The sequence below is a fragment of the Acanthochromis polyacanthus genome, chromosome 11 (assembly GCF_021347895.1).
Source record: "Acanthochromis polyacanthus isolate Apoly-LR-REF ecotype Palm Island chromosome 11, KAUST_Apoly_ChrSc, whole genome shotgun sequence".
Lineage (NCBI taxonomy): Eukaryota > Metazoa > Chordata > Actinopteri > Pomacentridae > Acanthochromis > Acanthochromis polyacanthus.
This window is the reverse complement of record NC_067123.1, coordinates 17,809,373-17,825,685: the sequence shown is the minus strand read 5'-3', so window position 1 is coordinate 17,825,685 and position 16,313 is coordinate 17,809,373. Positions and strand designations below refer to the sequence as shown.

At 41.0% G+C, this 16,313-nt stretch overlaps 2 protein-coding genes across 3 annotated transcripts in view; both read right to left on the bottom strand.

Annotated features, from left to right (window-relative positions):
* The window catches only part of rpl15 (ribosomal protein L15), a 345,074-nt gene that overhangs the window by 56,680 nt on the left and 272,081 nt on the right, over nt 1-16,313 (bottom strand). The window lies entirely within an intron of this gene.
* Nucleotides 1-16,313, bottom strand: part of ube2e1 (ubiquitin-conjugating enzyme E2E 1) — a 122,050-nt gene that overhangs the window by 46,990 nt on the left and 58,747 nt on the right. Inside the window, exons 4-5 of one of the 2 annotated variants that reach the window (XM_051955284.1) lie at nt 15,646-15,778; nt 7,733-7,880 (exon numbers count right to left, since the gene is read on the bottom strand). The exons of the other annotated variant lie outside the window; for it this stretch is intronic. Of the exons in view, the coding sequence (XP_051811244.1) occupies nt 7,733-7,880; nt 15,646-15,778 (281 nt within the window). The remainder of the gene's footprint in view (nt 1-7,732; nt 7,881-15,645; nt 15,779-16,313) is intronic. 2 annotated transcript variants of the gene reach the window in all.

Sequence of the window (16,313 nt, the reverse complement as noted above, 5' to 3'; positions counted from 1 at the left end):
GTAATCAAGCACTGCCAAGATGGTGGAGGCCAGAGCTGACCTACATGTTTGGGAAATCCTTTGTTTTTTCTGTGCCACGGCCACCCTACAACAAAAACCTCAGATTTCTTGAGGAAAGTATGACATGAACATGAGCCTTCAAAAACCCACATCTGTGTGAATGATGTTTTATTTATTAGGACATACACGATGTGTACACTAACAGCCACATAGCGCTGTGTGACATCCAATTACCTGGCCAAGAGTACCACAGTGTGAAAGGGTAGACAAACCTCCAGCCGACCACCTTGGCTAATCAGCATGCATAGAAATTTTATTACAACCTGTGAAAACCACAGAAAAGCCATAAGTCAAACAAACAGAGCTCCATCATTCTTGTGGTCTGACGTCAGGCTTGTATCGTGTGACGTACAGCGAGGCCGGCGCTTTTCTTGACAGCACGGTAAAATGTAGTTGCTGCTGTAAATCAGCGGTGATGGTGGTGGGCTGCAGCTGCAGTCCTCTGTCCTCCCGTCTGTTGATACACTGCACACGTCCGGTCAGTCAGCAGCCATCTATGGCTTCTCTATTGATTGTGTGACTGGTCAATTTCTCAGTGAGGTGGCAGAGAGAAACAAATTCCTCGAGCCTCTCATACACTCTGCTCAGCTTCAGACTGTCTCCTGCGGGGTTCGGCCTGCTGACGGAGCAGTGTGATGAGCTTGGCTAAGCAGCACAAACACCCCTCTGCACTAATCCCAGCTGGTTTCAGTGATTTTTTTTTTTTAAGGTCTACCTATATTTCTGGATGAATGGATCTTTACATACATATCCTGCTATTCTGGACTGAAGCTGCAAGCATCTGAGGTCACACTAGAACACATTCAAGAGGTCTGGTCGCTTTTCTTGATTTCTATCAAAGCAGACAAGTATTAGCTCGAGCCAAAGACAAGAGTCCCATTGGAATTGATTCTTGGCGAAAGCTTGTGAATTATTTTCCTGTCCTGAGTCACCGTGTCAACGACTGCATTTTGTTGTCCTTTCCTTGTTTGTTGAATTGTTGTTTTGGCGGCCAAAACTGAGATTGGCATTTTCAGATAAGGGTTTTTTCTGATTGTAGGCAGCTATTCACAGAGATAGACGTAAGGTGTCGACATTTTCAAACAAACAGCATCTATAATCCTGTCCAACAATTTGTAGATCTTCCCAAAACAGGATGGCGATCTTTGTGAATGGAACCTGCTGCAGCCATACATCACACCGTAAGTGTTGGAAGATGCCCAAAAGTACGCTGTGGGGAAACTGAAAAGGTTCAACGTTGAACAAATAGCTAAACTCAGAAATAACAGACTTTTAAGTAATTACCATTTACAGGTACTTTAAACAAAATGGAGGAAAAGCTTCATGCAACATAAAACAGATTGTAAATCTTCTTTCATACACAGTAACAGTAATGCGTGACTGGGACTTCAATAAAAACACATGGAAACACTTTGGTCAGACAACAAACTACTTGCAATGCAAATATCTTGCTCACTACTAAACATGAGGCCTTTGAGTGACATTAGAGCAACGCTAAAAATGATGTACACTACACTTCAGAAGTTTGGGGTCATCCAGGCAATTTCATGTTTTCCCATGAAATCTTCAACTTTTATTCATGTGCTAACATAACTGCACAAGGGTTTTCTAATCATCAATTAGCCTTGCAACACCATTAGCTAACACTATGTAACATTTGAACACAGGAGTGATGGTTGCTGAAAATGTTCCTCTTTCTAAGTGGCCCCAAACTTTTTAATAGCAGTGTCTGTAAAGGTGGTATTAAACAGATATAATGCTACAGTTTCAGAGAAAGCCAGACTTGTCAGTTTAGGCAGGTTAGCCTGTTCATTTAAGATTAACAATGTTGTCATTATCTACTTGCCCTCAGGTTAGTCCAAACCCTGGTGATTTTCTGTGCTGACAGAAAACAACTCATGGTGAATTCTCGGCCACAGCTCCTGTCAGCCTCAAGAAAGCAACAGAATGAGCTCAGAATTCATTTCATAGGGATCCAAAGAGGATCTGGAAAGAACCATAATATTGTCCCTGAACGTGCAACAGCATTGTATTCTGAAGCCTACTGCATTTTGAGTATAAATCTGTTACTCTCAGACTCATTGTCTCATGAGTTTTTGAAGGAGCTCTATCAGTTACTACAGTTTAGTTTGTGCACCGCTGAGTCTTTTTGTAGGGTATTCAGGTTTCTCTTGTAAAAAAACCCCTCCAAAGTTTGAACCAGTTGCAGTTGAATTTCCATGTATATAATGTTAATTATTCAACCCAACTGATGTAACCTCCAGTGTTAAGAGTAATTAGCTAGTAAGTATAAAATGTGCAAAGGTAGGCTTTACTGGTGATATTTCAGATATTTTGCTGCGTTTTCGGATAGAACCTATGGAATGTGAACATCATCAGGCTTTCAGTAGGTACTTCAAAGCCAACAAATAAAAATAATACAATTCTTATAAAAGGACTTAAATGACGGATTTAATATTTCATTCAGATTGGATGAAATGCTCTTGTCTCTCAAACCTGTCTGTACTAGAACTTTCTCAGACTGAAGCTACTTTGGACCTATTGAACTGTGTAAGAATGACTCCTAAACTTTGAAGCAGGAATATACAATGATTCTGCAAAGGCAGTAAGCGTGACACTCTAAATATTTAAGAGATAATGGGGTAATTATCGGAGAACATTTCCTCATTTTAAAGACTGATTATCGATTTTTCCTATCTGCACATACACTTAATTTCTTATTTTATTGTCATTATTGTTGTTTTAGCTTCATTTTTTCTCCACCAAGGAACGTGGCAGAGTTATGTGACAATCGGTGTATGTTTGTCCGTCCATCCGTCTGTCCGTCCGTCCGTCCGTCCACAACATCACCCAAGAACAGACTCACAGATTTTGATGAAATTTTCAAGTATGGTCAGAAATGGCACAAAGACCACCTGATCAGTTTTGGCAGTGATGCAGATTATAGTCTGGATCCATGGATTTGTTAAAGATTTCTGTTGCATTGTGAGATATAGTGGCATGCCATCACTGTAACTATGACTAAAAGTGAACACTACGTCAGGTGCCTGCTGACGATCACATGATTGCGATCCTACTACAAATTGACCACTGCGGACTTATCGGAACTTATCTGTCAGAAATCATACAATGACTGAGCAGCCTTGGCAGAGTACTGCGCTTTCTGAGTGCTTTTCTTATTTTTAATGCTATCATTAAAAACCTGCAGGATTCATTGTGATTGTTCATTCAGCAAGTGACTGTGTGGGTGCAATGTTCTGTTTTTTGAGTAGGTGTGAACAAAGAGAACAAAAAGGGAATTCTGAGATATGGACAGGATTCTTGTATGAGTTAATAATCCCAAATAACAATATGTTGGATGAGCTAGTCGGAATACTTCTAATAAAAACTTCAGGCCTGTTTGAAACCTCCAAGTCAGCATGTTTAACAAAAGGCAAACAGGAGTCGTGCTGGCTGAGGACGTACAAGTCTACAACTGCTGTTATCCCACATATTCTGACAGGCTTCCTCTAAGGCAGGGAGAGGCAGCCGTTATTACAGGTTTGACAAACTTACACCCCTGAAGCCACACAGATAAAAAAGCAGGCACCTTTATTATGAAAGACTGTCTGGATATCAGCACACCACATATACGGTCTCACCCAAACAGCAGCAGCGGAAATCACTGAGCAGGAATCGCTGTGGCTTTGTTAAAAATTTAAGGTTACTTTGTAGATGTTCCACAGAAGCTGAGCCAGGAAAAGACAGGAGGGAAAAAAGATGAGATGCGACAGAGGCCCTGGGCTGGATTTGAGCCCAGGATACTAGCTTTGACATGGCATGTGGCTTAGCCCCAATGAGCCACCAGAGTGCCCTAGGTAGGAATCTACTTGTGTGGACCGTGATAGAGGGTGCAGCGTGGCATGACGACAAGGACGGCACCCCTGGGACGCTTGATTAACTGTCATTCCATCCCCTTCCCCCGCTTTAATGAGCAACATGCCAATGATCTCTGCCTGCATGGGAAAGAAAATCTTCAGACGGACGGCGGCAGAGAGATATTTTTAGGGTAGCTGAGATTCAGGGCCCACATTCAGCACTTGAGGCTGGGTATAAAAAACTTGAGAAAGCGGTGAGAAGTGTAGCGAGCGGACCGATTTTGATGAGGCAAGAGGCAGAAAGAGGGAGAGAAAGTGCATGGGTAACAGGGAGGAGGGGTATCGCTTTTTTTTGTGGCAGGGACTGGGTGTCTATCAAATCTTCTTTGTATCATACTTTAAAGGACTTGGCTCATTTCATCTCGCCAGCATCTGAACACATCGAGGAGAGGGAGAAGAGGAAAAGCTACTCTCATTTTCGCCCACGGAGGGAGAATCTCCACTGCTACGTTTATCAAAGAGCAATCCTGTAGAGAGGACACAAGCTATCATCAGAGGTCCTAACAATCAGCTCTATCACTTCCCAGCCACCCTCCCCCCATCTCTTTCTTTTCTGTAACCATCTCATTCCGCACTATTCACATCTGAAATCACCCGTCAGCCTCCTGCCCTCCATATCTATCTTCCAGGTCCTATGCATGTTCCTTCCAGTTCCCGAACTTTGGGGAAGATTTCTACAACAGCTGCTTCTACCACCACTGCTTTCTTGATTTAATCTGTTATATCAACAGACATTAATTGCGCAGGTAGCTGAGGACCAGTAGAACTAACTGGCCCATAACGGCAGAATGAATTCCCCCTTCCTCCAGCAGTGGTCTTTTGCACTGCTGGTAAACTGGGCCATAATGGCTCTAATTAGCTTTAAAAAAAAAAACCCGTTGACGTCTTCTCGGTGAACGCTGTCAGCTGTTTACAAGATTGTGTTTAGCCAGCCAGTCCTAGTTAAATATTGATTGAACTGCAATGAAGGGAGCAAGAAAGCCCAAGCTCACAGTTTACGACACAATATTGTAAGAGGATGAATGCAAATGGTATGAATAAGCTTCAGTCGTTTTTTTTCTGCTTCTTAGTCACACTGAGACTATTAGTGGTTAATGGAGATAAGAGTGTTATCTATTATTGACATGCTTCTGAGCACGGCACTCCACTGGATGTGTGTGAGACTTGATATCACACAGGAACTTTACATCCTTACAGTTTTTGTGCAATAATAGGATAACATCTTGTGTTACTCCTTAAGACTTTGCAGTGTAGTTACTGCAAATTTGATTGTTGTTTTCATGCCGTGACAGGCTAAGTGAAGGTCAGCACTCCCTGCTGGATGGCTGAATAGCTATGGGAATCCCTCCCTCTGCACCCTCTGAAGCCAGAACTGGGGATGAGTTGTGTCTGACATTACTGGTGACTTTCTAAAACAGACAATAAAACATTCGCACATACACAGTGCAAAACTATGTGATGTCTTCACAGTGATTTTTCTTAGGAGAGTCTGAAAATGTGACTGTATTTAAGTGAATATGGGCTCTCTGCTTCGCTTATTACAACTGGTCTCCTCTTCTGTCATCAAAAGGTAGGTGATCCACATTTTCAACACATCAAAAAAAAATGACATACATATGGAAAGTAACTGGGCTGCAGAGTGGCTTGGTAGTTTCTACTGTTGCCTTGCAGCTGGAAGATCAACAGTTTGCATCTCAGCCTGGGATCTTTCTGCATGGAGCTTGCGTGTTCTCCCTGTGCATGTGTGGGTTTTCTCTGGGTTCTCCGGCTTCCTCCCACAGTCAAAAAATATGCTGAGGTTAATTGATGATTCTCACTTGCCTGCAGGTGTGAATGTGAGTGTGCTTGTCTGTCTCTATATGTATCCCTGTGACAGACTGGTGACCTGTCCAGGGTGTCCCCTGTTTTCACCCTAAGTCAGCTGGGATAGACTCCAGCCTCCTGCAACCCTCATGAGGATTAAGTGCTGTATAGATAATGAATGGCTGGATGTAAAGAAACTTCTGTATTCCCAAAGCAAAAGCAGTATGTTGACATAAAGCATGATAATTCTAGTGGCCTGTGACAGAAAAAATCCATAAAAATCTTTCTAATCCAGCATTGGCAACATTTCAACAGCATAGCCAAAACGAATCACCTCTAAATTGCCCGTTGTCACATTACAGCTGCTTCCAGATGTGAGATATGTAGTATTGCTGCTCCATCAGTGTGTGAAAGTGACAGCATTCTGTTATCCAGACATACGTCACTTTAACGTTTATGGTCACCATAGCTACCGTACATTCAGACAAACCTACCACAATGACAGGGAGAGCCATGGTATGTAATATCTGTCATACAGGTGACACTGACAGTCCATCAAAGGATGTGTATCACATAATAAAGCTCTAATAAACAGAGGACTGAGTCTAAACTCGTAGCAGCTTATCAAATTGTTAAAATAATTAACAACTTGGTTATTTATGATTTTATAATCACTGAAAATTTTGCCTATGTGCAATGATGTAATGATGATCTAACTACTATTTTACCAACAGTAAAATCAAAATATCCAGACTCAACCTGAGAATGGCCGCTATGCAAAAGAGAAGCAGAAGCAGCTGAAGAACTGTGACTTTGTGTAACAGCTCACTTGTCTGAGGTGAAGTAATGTACACAGTGTGACTTGCTTTTAAATACTGCTCCATCCTGTCTCCATGTCAGGAATATTTCGTAATTATAAGTAATAAATTCATTCGCTAATGTTGTTCCAGTTGTGCAAATAAACACACAACACTTACAGACTGTAGATCTTGATCTTGTTTGATGCTGCAGGCATTAAGTAAAGACTCACAGCTGACTCGTAGCTGATCTATCTGGGCGATCATGGCAAAGTTTTACTTTTACAGACATTTCAGATTACAACAGGCGTGAAATTGCAGAGCAAGGTTAATGAGAAATATGTTGCGCTCTCTGAGATGTTGCGGATGAATATTGGTGCTGAACTGCGGAAAAAGCCTTCCCTAAATTGCTTCCCACAACTCCAAGTACATTGCTTGTACATAGCTATCTGTTTATGTGACTGAAGGCAGTTCACATTTGTCCTGATGATATGGAAATGTTACTAGGTCCACCCTAGCAAGACTGTCTTCATGTTATCAGGGTGCTCATTCAGACATGAGGCCAACACATTCAGATGCCACCAGATTAGCAGACAGGAATGCATGTCTGAACGGGGCTTAACATAAAGGCTACAGCAGCAAAAGGTACATATGCAGAAAAATTCCATTCATTTGCCATTCATTGTCACAGCCATTTTATGTTCTTGAGGAAATCCTTGAGGCTTGAGTCGGAAACTATTCTGCTGTTTTGTAGCCATAATGCAGCATTTATATAACAAAGATGTTTTTGTCAAAGCCCAGAAGCCATGAAGCGTGCAATGTTACACACTTCAGATTCAAACCAACATTGTTTCCATCACTACAGCAGCTATCCTCACAAGATACTGCTGATGGTGTGCTGCAAAGAGCATGACTCAAGCCTCAATGTGACACACTGCAATGTACATTATCCACACAGAATGCACATGTCAGTCAGCCTGTCAGCGCTAAAATTGGAGAGAGATATGACAAGGAGAACAGCCTCAGTGTTTGTGTGTGTGTGTGTGTGTGTGTGTGTGTGTGTGTGTGTGTGTGTGTGTGTGTGTGTGTGTGTGTGTGTGTGTGTGTGTGTGTGTGTGTGTGTGTGTATGTGTGTGTGTGTGTTGCAGCTCTCACCAGGGTTGCAGTCAGTGAGCAGGGAGCAGATGGACAGTAGGACCTTGGAAATGGTCAGAGCAGGACTCCAGTTGTCCTTCAGGATGTCCAGACAGATCACTCCCTGACTGTTGATGTTGCAGTGGTAGATCCTCGTACGGAACGTCACCTGGGACAACACAGAGAGGGAGTTTAATCAATACTACTTTGACTTCATGTTCCATAATGCCAATATGTCGACTTTCTGACCTCTGACTCAGTGAACTGGCATGTAAACTTTGCATGTAACTGGATAGAAAAGAATTCTGGGTAATGTCTTGCCCGAGAAAAACATCATATCAGTAGGGATATAAAGCACAGTACATACTATGGGTGAACTGTACATATTTTTATTTGCTTGTGGGCAGCATGGCAATCTGTAAAAAAACGTCTTACATACCTTTTTTGTTGTATAGAACTGATATGACCAACAGATTAGCAAACAGGTACATATCCAGCAGTTACAGAGAAACACGAACACCATTAGGAGTCATATTTCCGACTATTTGTTCAAAACTAATCCAATACTGACTGGTCTCTTAATTCTGTTTTTAGTGTTGACCAACTCCTTAGAAAAATATCGATCTGACTCTTTAACTGCTAAATGCATGACTATGTTGACCTGTACACTCATTGGAATGCAGTCTACAGTGTGGGTTGTATTTTTTTTTTTTTTTTTAGGTTTTCCAAAAATATTCGCAGGTTGTTGCTAACTGTTTTTGTTCAAGAGAGTGCTGAAGGAACTATGGATTTCAGCATAAGCCATCACTTTCATTTAACACTTATTACTTTGGTCCATGGTTGATGCACAAGTACTTAATAGTGCAGCTTTAAATCTGCTGGAGGACTGGGGCAAAATGACTTTACATTAAGAGGGAGTTTTTATACTGTGTATTAAAAATATACTTCATCTCATGATTGTCTCATTGTGTGTATGCTGAGGCAGATCTAGTTTTAGATGCATGCCTAAAACATCTTGACATTTTCAAACACTGGAGATGATTATACTTCCTTGGCACAGGAACAAACTCTGAGAGCTTTCTAATTTCAGACAATCTGTCAAAAAGCGTTGATTTTTGGTCTGTTTTTTTGTTTTGTTTGTTTGTTTAGGCTTTTTTGCACTAGTTTTTCCAGCTCTGTATTTTTTTTTTTAGCTTGAGAACACTACCTTTGTATTCTTCAAGATCTCCATTATATATACTACCGGTCAAAAATTTGGGGTCACCAAGGCAATTTCATGCTTTCCATAAAAACTCACATTTTTATTCATGTGCTAACATAATTGTACAAGGGTTTTCTAATCATCACTTAGCCTTTCAACGTCATCAGCTAACACAATGTAGCATTAGAACACAGGAGTGATGGTTGCTGGAAATGTTCCTCTGTACCCCTACGTAGATATTCCTTTGAAAATAAGCACTTTCCAGCTAGAATAGTTATTTGCCACATTAACAATGCCCAGACTGAGTTTCTGATTCATTTAATATCCTCTTCTTTTTTCCTAAATAAGGACATAAGGATATTCTCAGTGACCCCAAACTTTTGAACGGTACTGTTCATACTTACAAACATACAGTACATACATAAATACACTGCATGTGTTTGTATGTAATGTAAAATATTAGCAGTTGATTGTTGTTGACATTTTAAGAAATGACAAATGATCATATTTGTGGGGAATTGTTAAATACTATTTCTGCAGACCATTTTCTATAGATTTAAGCTGAAGATGAACCCCATAAAAAATTATCTCTGTGTATCAAAGCCACATATTCCTTTCTTTCCATTACAATAAAACCTTCACACCTTAAAGACATGCTTGGATGGAATTTTAAATTACTTCCTCTAAAATGTGCAAATATTTGATATCCCTGCTTCTTTCTCCACCCATACCTCTGCTACTCACTGCATTGCAAGCACACCAGCTCACCGATGACTCTGCTCAAACACTACGGTACACCATACAAGTTGTAAAACTGGATTAATTTAGTCACACGGTTTGAACTGGACGTAGCATTGACCGATTTCTTTGTTCATGCTGTGTTTTCCAGCATATAAAAACACCACATGGAGATGTTAACAAGTACATTGTTATTAGCAACCTTCCAAAATGGCATGCACACCAGCAGCCTACACAAACACAATCAGTTCTAAAAATAAAATCATAAACAACCATAAACAAACAAACAAACCTATAAGAGATGACTGTCATTATGTTGAATAATGCATCAACATCCACCTCATGACACCTGCATCTGAGGCTGTTCTGAAGTAAATGCAGTAAATGAGCTAAATGCCAGTACCCTGGGAAAACATCATTGGCGCTAACTGAGCTGAACTAGAGCTGCCAGTGACAGACTTCATTCTGTTCCTGTAAAATATGAAGGCGAAGCTGCTAGTTGCTGTGGATCTTCCTTAGTCGACACTGATGTGAAGAGCCTCCAGTGCTCAGCAGAGCCTAACATCAGCATGAGGAGCAAAACATCATTAAGGTCTGACCTTTGACCTCTCTGTTTCCTTAGAACTGAGGTTGCTGACCCAGACTAGCGGTCCAGGCATGCTAACTTCTTTCTGCTCTTTGTGCTTACTCTGTGACTGCAGCCTGTCCTCATTTTTTTCCCTCCCTCCTTTATCCTCTCATTAACTCTCCATTCCTCCCTGCACAACTCCCTCTCATGAGAAACAAACAATCCTTACATGTCAGCCAAAACCTCTCCTTCTCTTGCGCCATGCTGCTTTTACTGAGGGGACAGCGACCGACTCGTGATAGACAGACAGAGCAGTAAACAGGATGCTTTCCATTACATGAAAGGATTTCCAGAGATGTGACAAGGAAAGGCAGGCAGCCGGAAGACGAGGTGATTGATGGTGACTGGTTGAGGGCAGGTCTCGTGTCTGAGTCACTCCTTTTCTGTTCTTACACCTCCTCTGAGATGGGTTAGCGGTGGCATGCTAATGCTGGCAGCCCAACAGCCATGAAACAGATCTGTGACTAGCTTGTGTGGTCTCATTAGCAGCCTGTAATCCCATCATGGCTGATGCTAATAGATTATGATGCTGCCTCCACATAACAAAAGCTACTAGTCTAATCCAACATCCCCTCCGAATTATGGTTTCATCCCTCAGCTTGTAAACACAACCTCTGCTTCCTCATTCAGTATCCCAACAGCTCTCCATCTGAAGAACAAGTAGAAGTATGTTTCTAGAGTGCATCTTTAAAAAAAACAAAACACTATAGTACCTCAATATGAATATCAAAAGCAAATGTTGTGACAATTCATGTCATGTTCAAAGTGCACAATATGGAATAAAATAAAATGCTAAATGAAAGGGCTCATCCTCTTGGGAGCATAAATGCTCTTTGTGAATGTAATGGCCTGATGAATGAACTGAAGAACTAGGCCAAGGCCGATACCCTTTGTCACATTTTTAAAGAACGAGATCCAGATCTACACTAAAATGTAACCGTTTCTTTCTTTGCCCGTACTAAGTTATTTTGTAATTTTGCTGACACACAACCAGATAAACACAAAAACACACTTCAATAAAGCAAAGCTTTAGTCAGCTTAGGGCAGCAGCCATTGTAAGATCTTAATTAGTAATTCCCTAAAGCTGCATGAGTCATTTTTTGTCATTTTGGAGGCTGAACTCGACCACAACTGAGAAATCACGTAATTTACGTGTGTTAGCAATCTATTGTCTGCTTCCACATACAGCAGAAGCAAAGCATAAACATGCACATGCATTCAAATCTATGTGAAATCTATAATCAATTCAATTTTGTTCTCAAAAGCTCGTGAGAAAATGTCTCGTTGTTTAGCTACAAAATACTCAGTGATGTTCAGTTTGTCTGTCTGCTGTTTTCTGCTGAGTATGCATGTAGTGTCATTGTTATCTGAAAGAAAAATAAGAACTGAAATGACTTGATTTAAAAAAATAACTATTCCCTAAAAGGGAAACCTTTGTTTATTAAAACTAGATACACATGGTAAAGCTGGAACGCCCACATATATTAAGAAAATGAAATGGGATGAGTACTGAGGAACTTTGGTGAGCGTTTAGGAATGGAATACAGGAATAAAATCTGTCTGTCCTCATGCTGGAAATTTTCTGTAACTCAAGTGAAAAACCTATTAAATGCAAAATAACCTTTTGAAAAAGATGTTTTTTGTTCGTCTAGTATTTCATAAAACCCCTTTAATAAACTTAAAAGTAAATAAAATTAAATTGACATCACCATCAATTTCAGTGATTTGTCTAAAATGGTCTTAGATACCAAGAGATAAGGATGGTTGTAGAAATATTTCCTACTGTTGACAACATACATTGTCTCACAGTAAATACTGTCCTGCCATATTAACCAACCTTAGGGTAATCTCTGTATATGGGAGATATTTTCAATGGATTTTAAGGCGGAAAACGTTCCATATACATTTTAAAAGGGCTCCAGTTGTGACAGAGCATTCTGCTCTATCATTTTCTCAGTCTGTTCATATCCAGTGTCGGCTTTAATAGCCATTTTGGGCAAATGGAATGAAAGAAACAGAACTGAATCACAGTTATATGGCAAGGCAGTCATCACGACATATCTTAAACGGGACGGAATAGAACAGTTTGGTTTAAAAGGGGGAATATAGTGAAAGCTTGACTTTATGGCTCTTCATGGCATGTTGAACAACCTAATTCATAAGTTTGAAAATGACACCGATGTCATGCAGAGTAAGATAAAGTGTGCTGTGGAATTAAGTTCAAAGCCAGGAGGAAATTAGAGTCGATGGAGGGGGATAATGTTAGTTAGAGGAGTCTAATCTCTCAGCCTGTCATTGGGAGGCTCTGCTAAACTGCTCCTGGAATGCACCGACGTCGGACCAAAATACTAACACTGTGGCAGCGTCCTTGCTCTCCTCAGCCTCTATCTAAGACTATCAGTGTCAGCCTTAACTGGCCTTATCATCCCAACATTAGTGAGTGAGCCAGTGTAGTGAGCAGCTGCAGCTGTCAGATTGGTGGCTGTGAGTTGGAGAGCTGCTGGATGGCAGAGCTCACAGCCTGACTGGAAAAACAAGGCGGCAGGAGGCCAAGAGTTTAGACGAGCTCTGTTTCCCCCTCGGTGGGAAGTGCCAGGAAGGAGGCAGTTTGAGCTGGTCGGGAGGACATGGGCTCACAGCTCGTCCTCAACATTGTCTCTCTTTGGGAGTCATGTTTCATACCAGACTGCAGATCAAATACTCAAGGCTGCAACATAATTCCCAATAACTTCCAATTTGTTGTGAAAATATTTCTGTCATTTGAGCATGAAAAAGCCAATCACACCACATGTCAACGTATGAAGTTACATTTACTCTACAGGTGGAGTAATTTAAGCAGTTTTCCTTCACAGACTGTGTGACTGTAGTTTCAATTTGAGTTTCCATTTTGCTAGTCAAGGAATGAATATGATTTGAAGATTCTCTATGCTGGTGCCAACACAATGCTTGAACTCTAGTACCGACTCAAATACTATTATAAATCCCATTGAGGATGTTCTTCTACAAACACTTTGCTCTATTTAACAAAATCAACCCAACTTCTTAAATGTGTCAGACTCCTATCCATTCAGCTGCTGAATATGTGAAAGGAAGAGAGAAAAATGAGTCATAGCCGTCCTTCAAACTTTCTAAAACCATCACTGTGAATGCTGCAATAGGCTGCCTGGAAGACATATGCCAACTACTTATTCTGAAAGCAAGACTGTGAAATGTGTCAGAGCTTTTTACAAGTTTCACACAAGCAGCGTTTATGTTTTCTGTGAGTGGGGATCACACCTCAGTTACCAAGAAAAGTTGTCCCATAGCAGCAAGTACAGAAATGTCAGGTCAGAATCCTGTTTATATTCTCAGATAGCAGAGGCCCTGATTAATCTTAGACTGTTGCACATTTTTCTGTTTTTTTTTCTTTTGTTCCAGGCCTGATATCAATATTGATTACTGAGAATCAAAAAGGCAGGAAACCGACAATGGTACTGATTCACATGTGATGGTAACTGCATTTTATCTTGTCTAACCACAGCTTTAGACAAATGCGTGTTAACAATTGATGACTGCACTTTTGTTCAATTTGCAGTGAATGTTCTTGATCCACTGTCGTCATCATCAGGACAAAGTATCAGCGCTGCAACGAGGTATCACTGAAACTAACAGTCAGACTCTGAACTGCTGCTGCTGTTGAGAGATTCACTTGTAAACCATCATCCAATGGCAGCAAAACACACACATAGTGAATGACCCATATTAAAACAGGAAATCCCAAAATATAAGCCTATTTGCTTTTCATTTATTTTTAAAACACATATCTCTAAATAGCTGACAGAGGTTACCCAGGAGGCATTTCTAGGCTTGAAACCGAAACCTTGGGCAAAAACAGAAGCACAACTCAAACTAAAGGAGGTGGCAACCGCTGTCAGCCAGTCTACTGTGTAAATACTGACATACACTTGCATCAGCACACACACACACACTGGAGGGAAGCCAAATGCTGCTGAATACTAGCAGCATGCATATCAAGAAGAGACAACAAAACAAGAGACACCTCAAGGTAAAGTCTGATGATGTTCTTTCTCTTTCCTCCTGTCAACAAATCCAATGAAAAGCCTCAAACCAACAATGAATTCATTCAGCAAACAAGCATTGCCAGATCTGTCTCTGTGTAATCGAGTTCTATTGTTGCCCAAAAATGTATCACTGTTGCAGTGGGTGACATGCTGCTTCATTACCATGAACACACATTATGAAATGTGGATTAGTGCACGGCTGAAAACATTCCTCAACAAACGTATCATTTCCTCCTGTTTTTAGCCCTATGTGGTAAAAACAACACTGCCCGAGATTTTTTTTTTTTTTTTTTAAAGATCTGCGTCCACTTTCATTTTGGAAGCTGATTATGCATCCTAAGCATTCTGAAACTACAGCCGCTAACATTTATGATGAGTACATTTACCCCGGTGTTGCTGTTGCCAGTCACAAAGACAGGGGGAAAAGCAAGGTTACTGTCATTCCTGTTCACTCAACATTAATGCAAATACCAGTGGACAAAGTGGAAGAAAAATCATTTGGAAGATGCTTTTACTCACCTGTTCACTAAACTATACCTGATATTTAGCAAACAATAAGCAGACAATTGAAAGCTGACCTCACTCTTTATGTGATAAACCACACTGATCATTCATTCTCAGCTGTACATACTAATCTTTTTTGGACATTAAAGTTAAGTAGAATCTAGAGGAGACAACGAGGAGAGTAAAGTTGCCGCTTTACAGAATGACAGAATATAAAATGTGTGATTCTTCAGGTGCATGCCGGTTGTATAGTAAAACTTTGCACTAAAATGGCAAAACAACTCATTCATACATTTATCCATCTTTAATATGAGTTTTGGGGTTTTAGTTGTTCAATAACACTGCAGTCCATAGCAAATGAAGTTTCTTTTTCAAAACTGCTTTCAAGGCTAGTTTACATGTGAAAACAGGCTGTCAGTGAGTATTTTTCATTATAGTGTTCATGAATGAAATCAACATTGCCTTCAGGACCCAATGGAGTGCAGACCAAGTACCACAAACAGGACAGGCAAGTCAGAAAGCAGTGAAAATGGACAAACATCCTTTGTTTGAGTCTGATTGGACACAATAAAATCAGCCTTATGCTTTAATTATATAGGAATATCCAACAGGACGATTATCTGTAATCAGGAGAGCTCAACTCTTTACGCTGTCGCTCTCTATTTTGTCAACATGTTGTAGGTGAACAATCCTGAAACAAGTCGGCGTTGTCGGACAACAGGCAGGCAGCTGGGACAATGGTGGCATTGTTCAAAGCCCTGAGTTAAGGAGGGGAGGGGCTGTGCTGCGGGGCATCACTCACCTTGGGTGGTTTGAAGGGGTAGTCTGGTGTGAAGGCAATGTCCAGGAAGAACACTCCCCCCTCATACACGGAGCCTGGAGGGCCCAGGATGGTCGACCTCCACTCATAGATGTTGTCTCCTTTAGGACCGGCGCTGCATTTACAAAAAGAACACAGGGGGGGGAGGGAAAGGGATAAATTAAATCTACAAACGTTTCGAGAGGAAACAACCCTCTAACTGTGTAACTCAATTCTCTCTGCAGCAGCAAGCCAGTGAATAAATAAAGTGTGTGATAATCAGCTGTTAAATCAGCCACACAATGTTTCAGTTTAAAGCTCTTGTCCATTAGAAGATTAGGAAACATTGCTACAGTGTATACAACAAAGACGGCCTCTGTGAGCCAGGAGAAATGAGGAGTATGATCAATGTCATGTGGATGACTGATGTGTCTGGCATGTGTATGCACGCGTAAATCACACTCAGACACACACATACACAGGCGTGCACACACACACACAGACACACATAAACAGGAAGGTGTTGAGCAGCAGCAGCAGCAGCAGCAGCTCTGTTTCCTCACTGCTCATCAGCGTCTCTCTGCCGGGCAGCTGGCTGCTGCCGAGCTCCATTGTTGCCTTGATTGTCGCGCCACACACACACATGATAACACACACACACAAAATACACA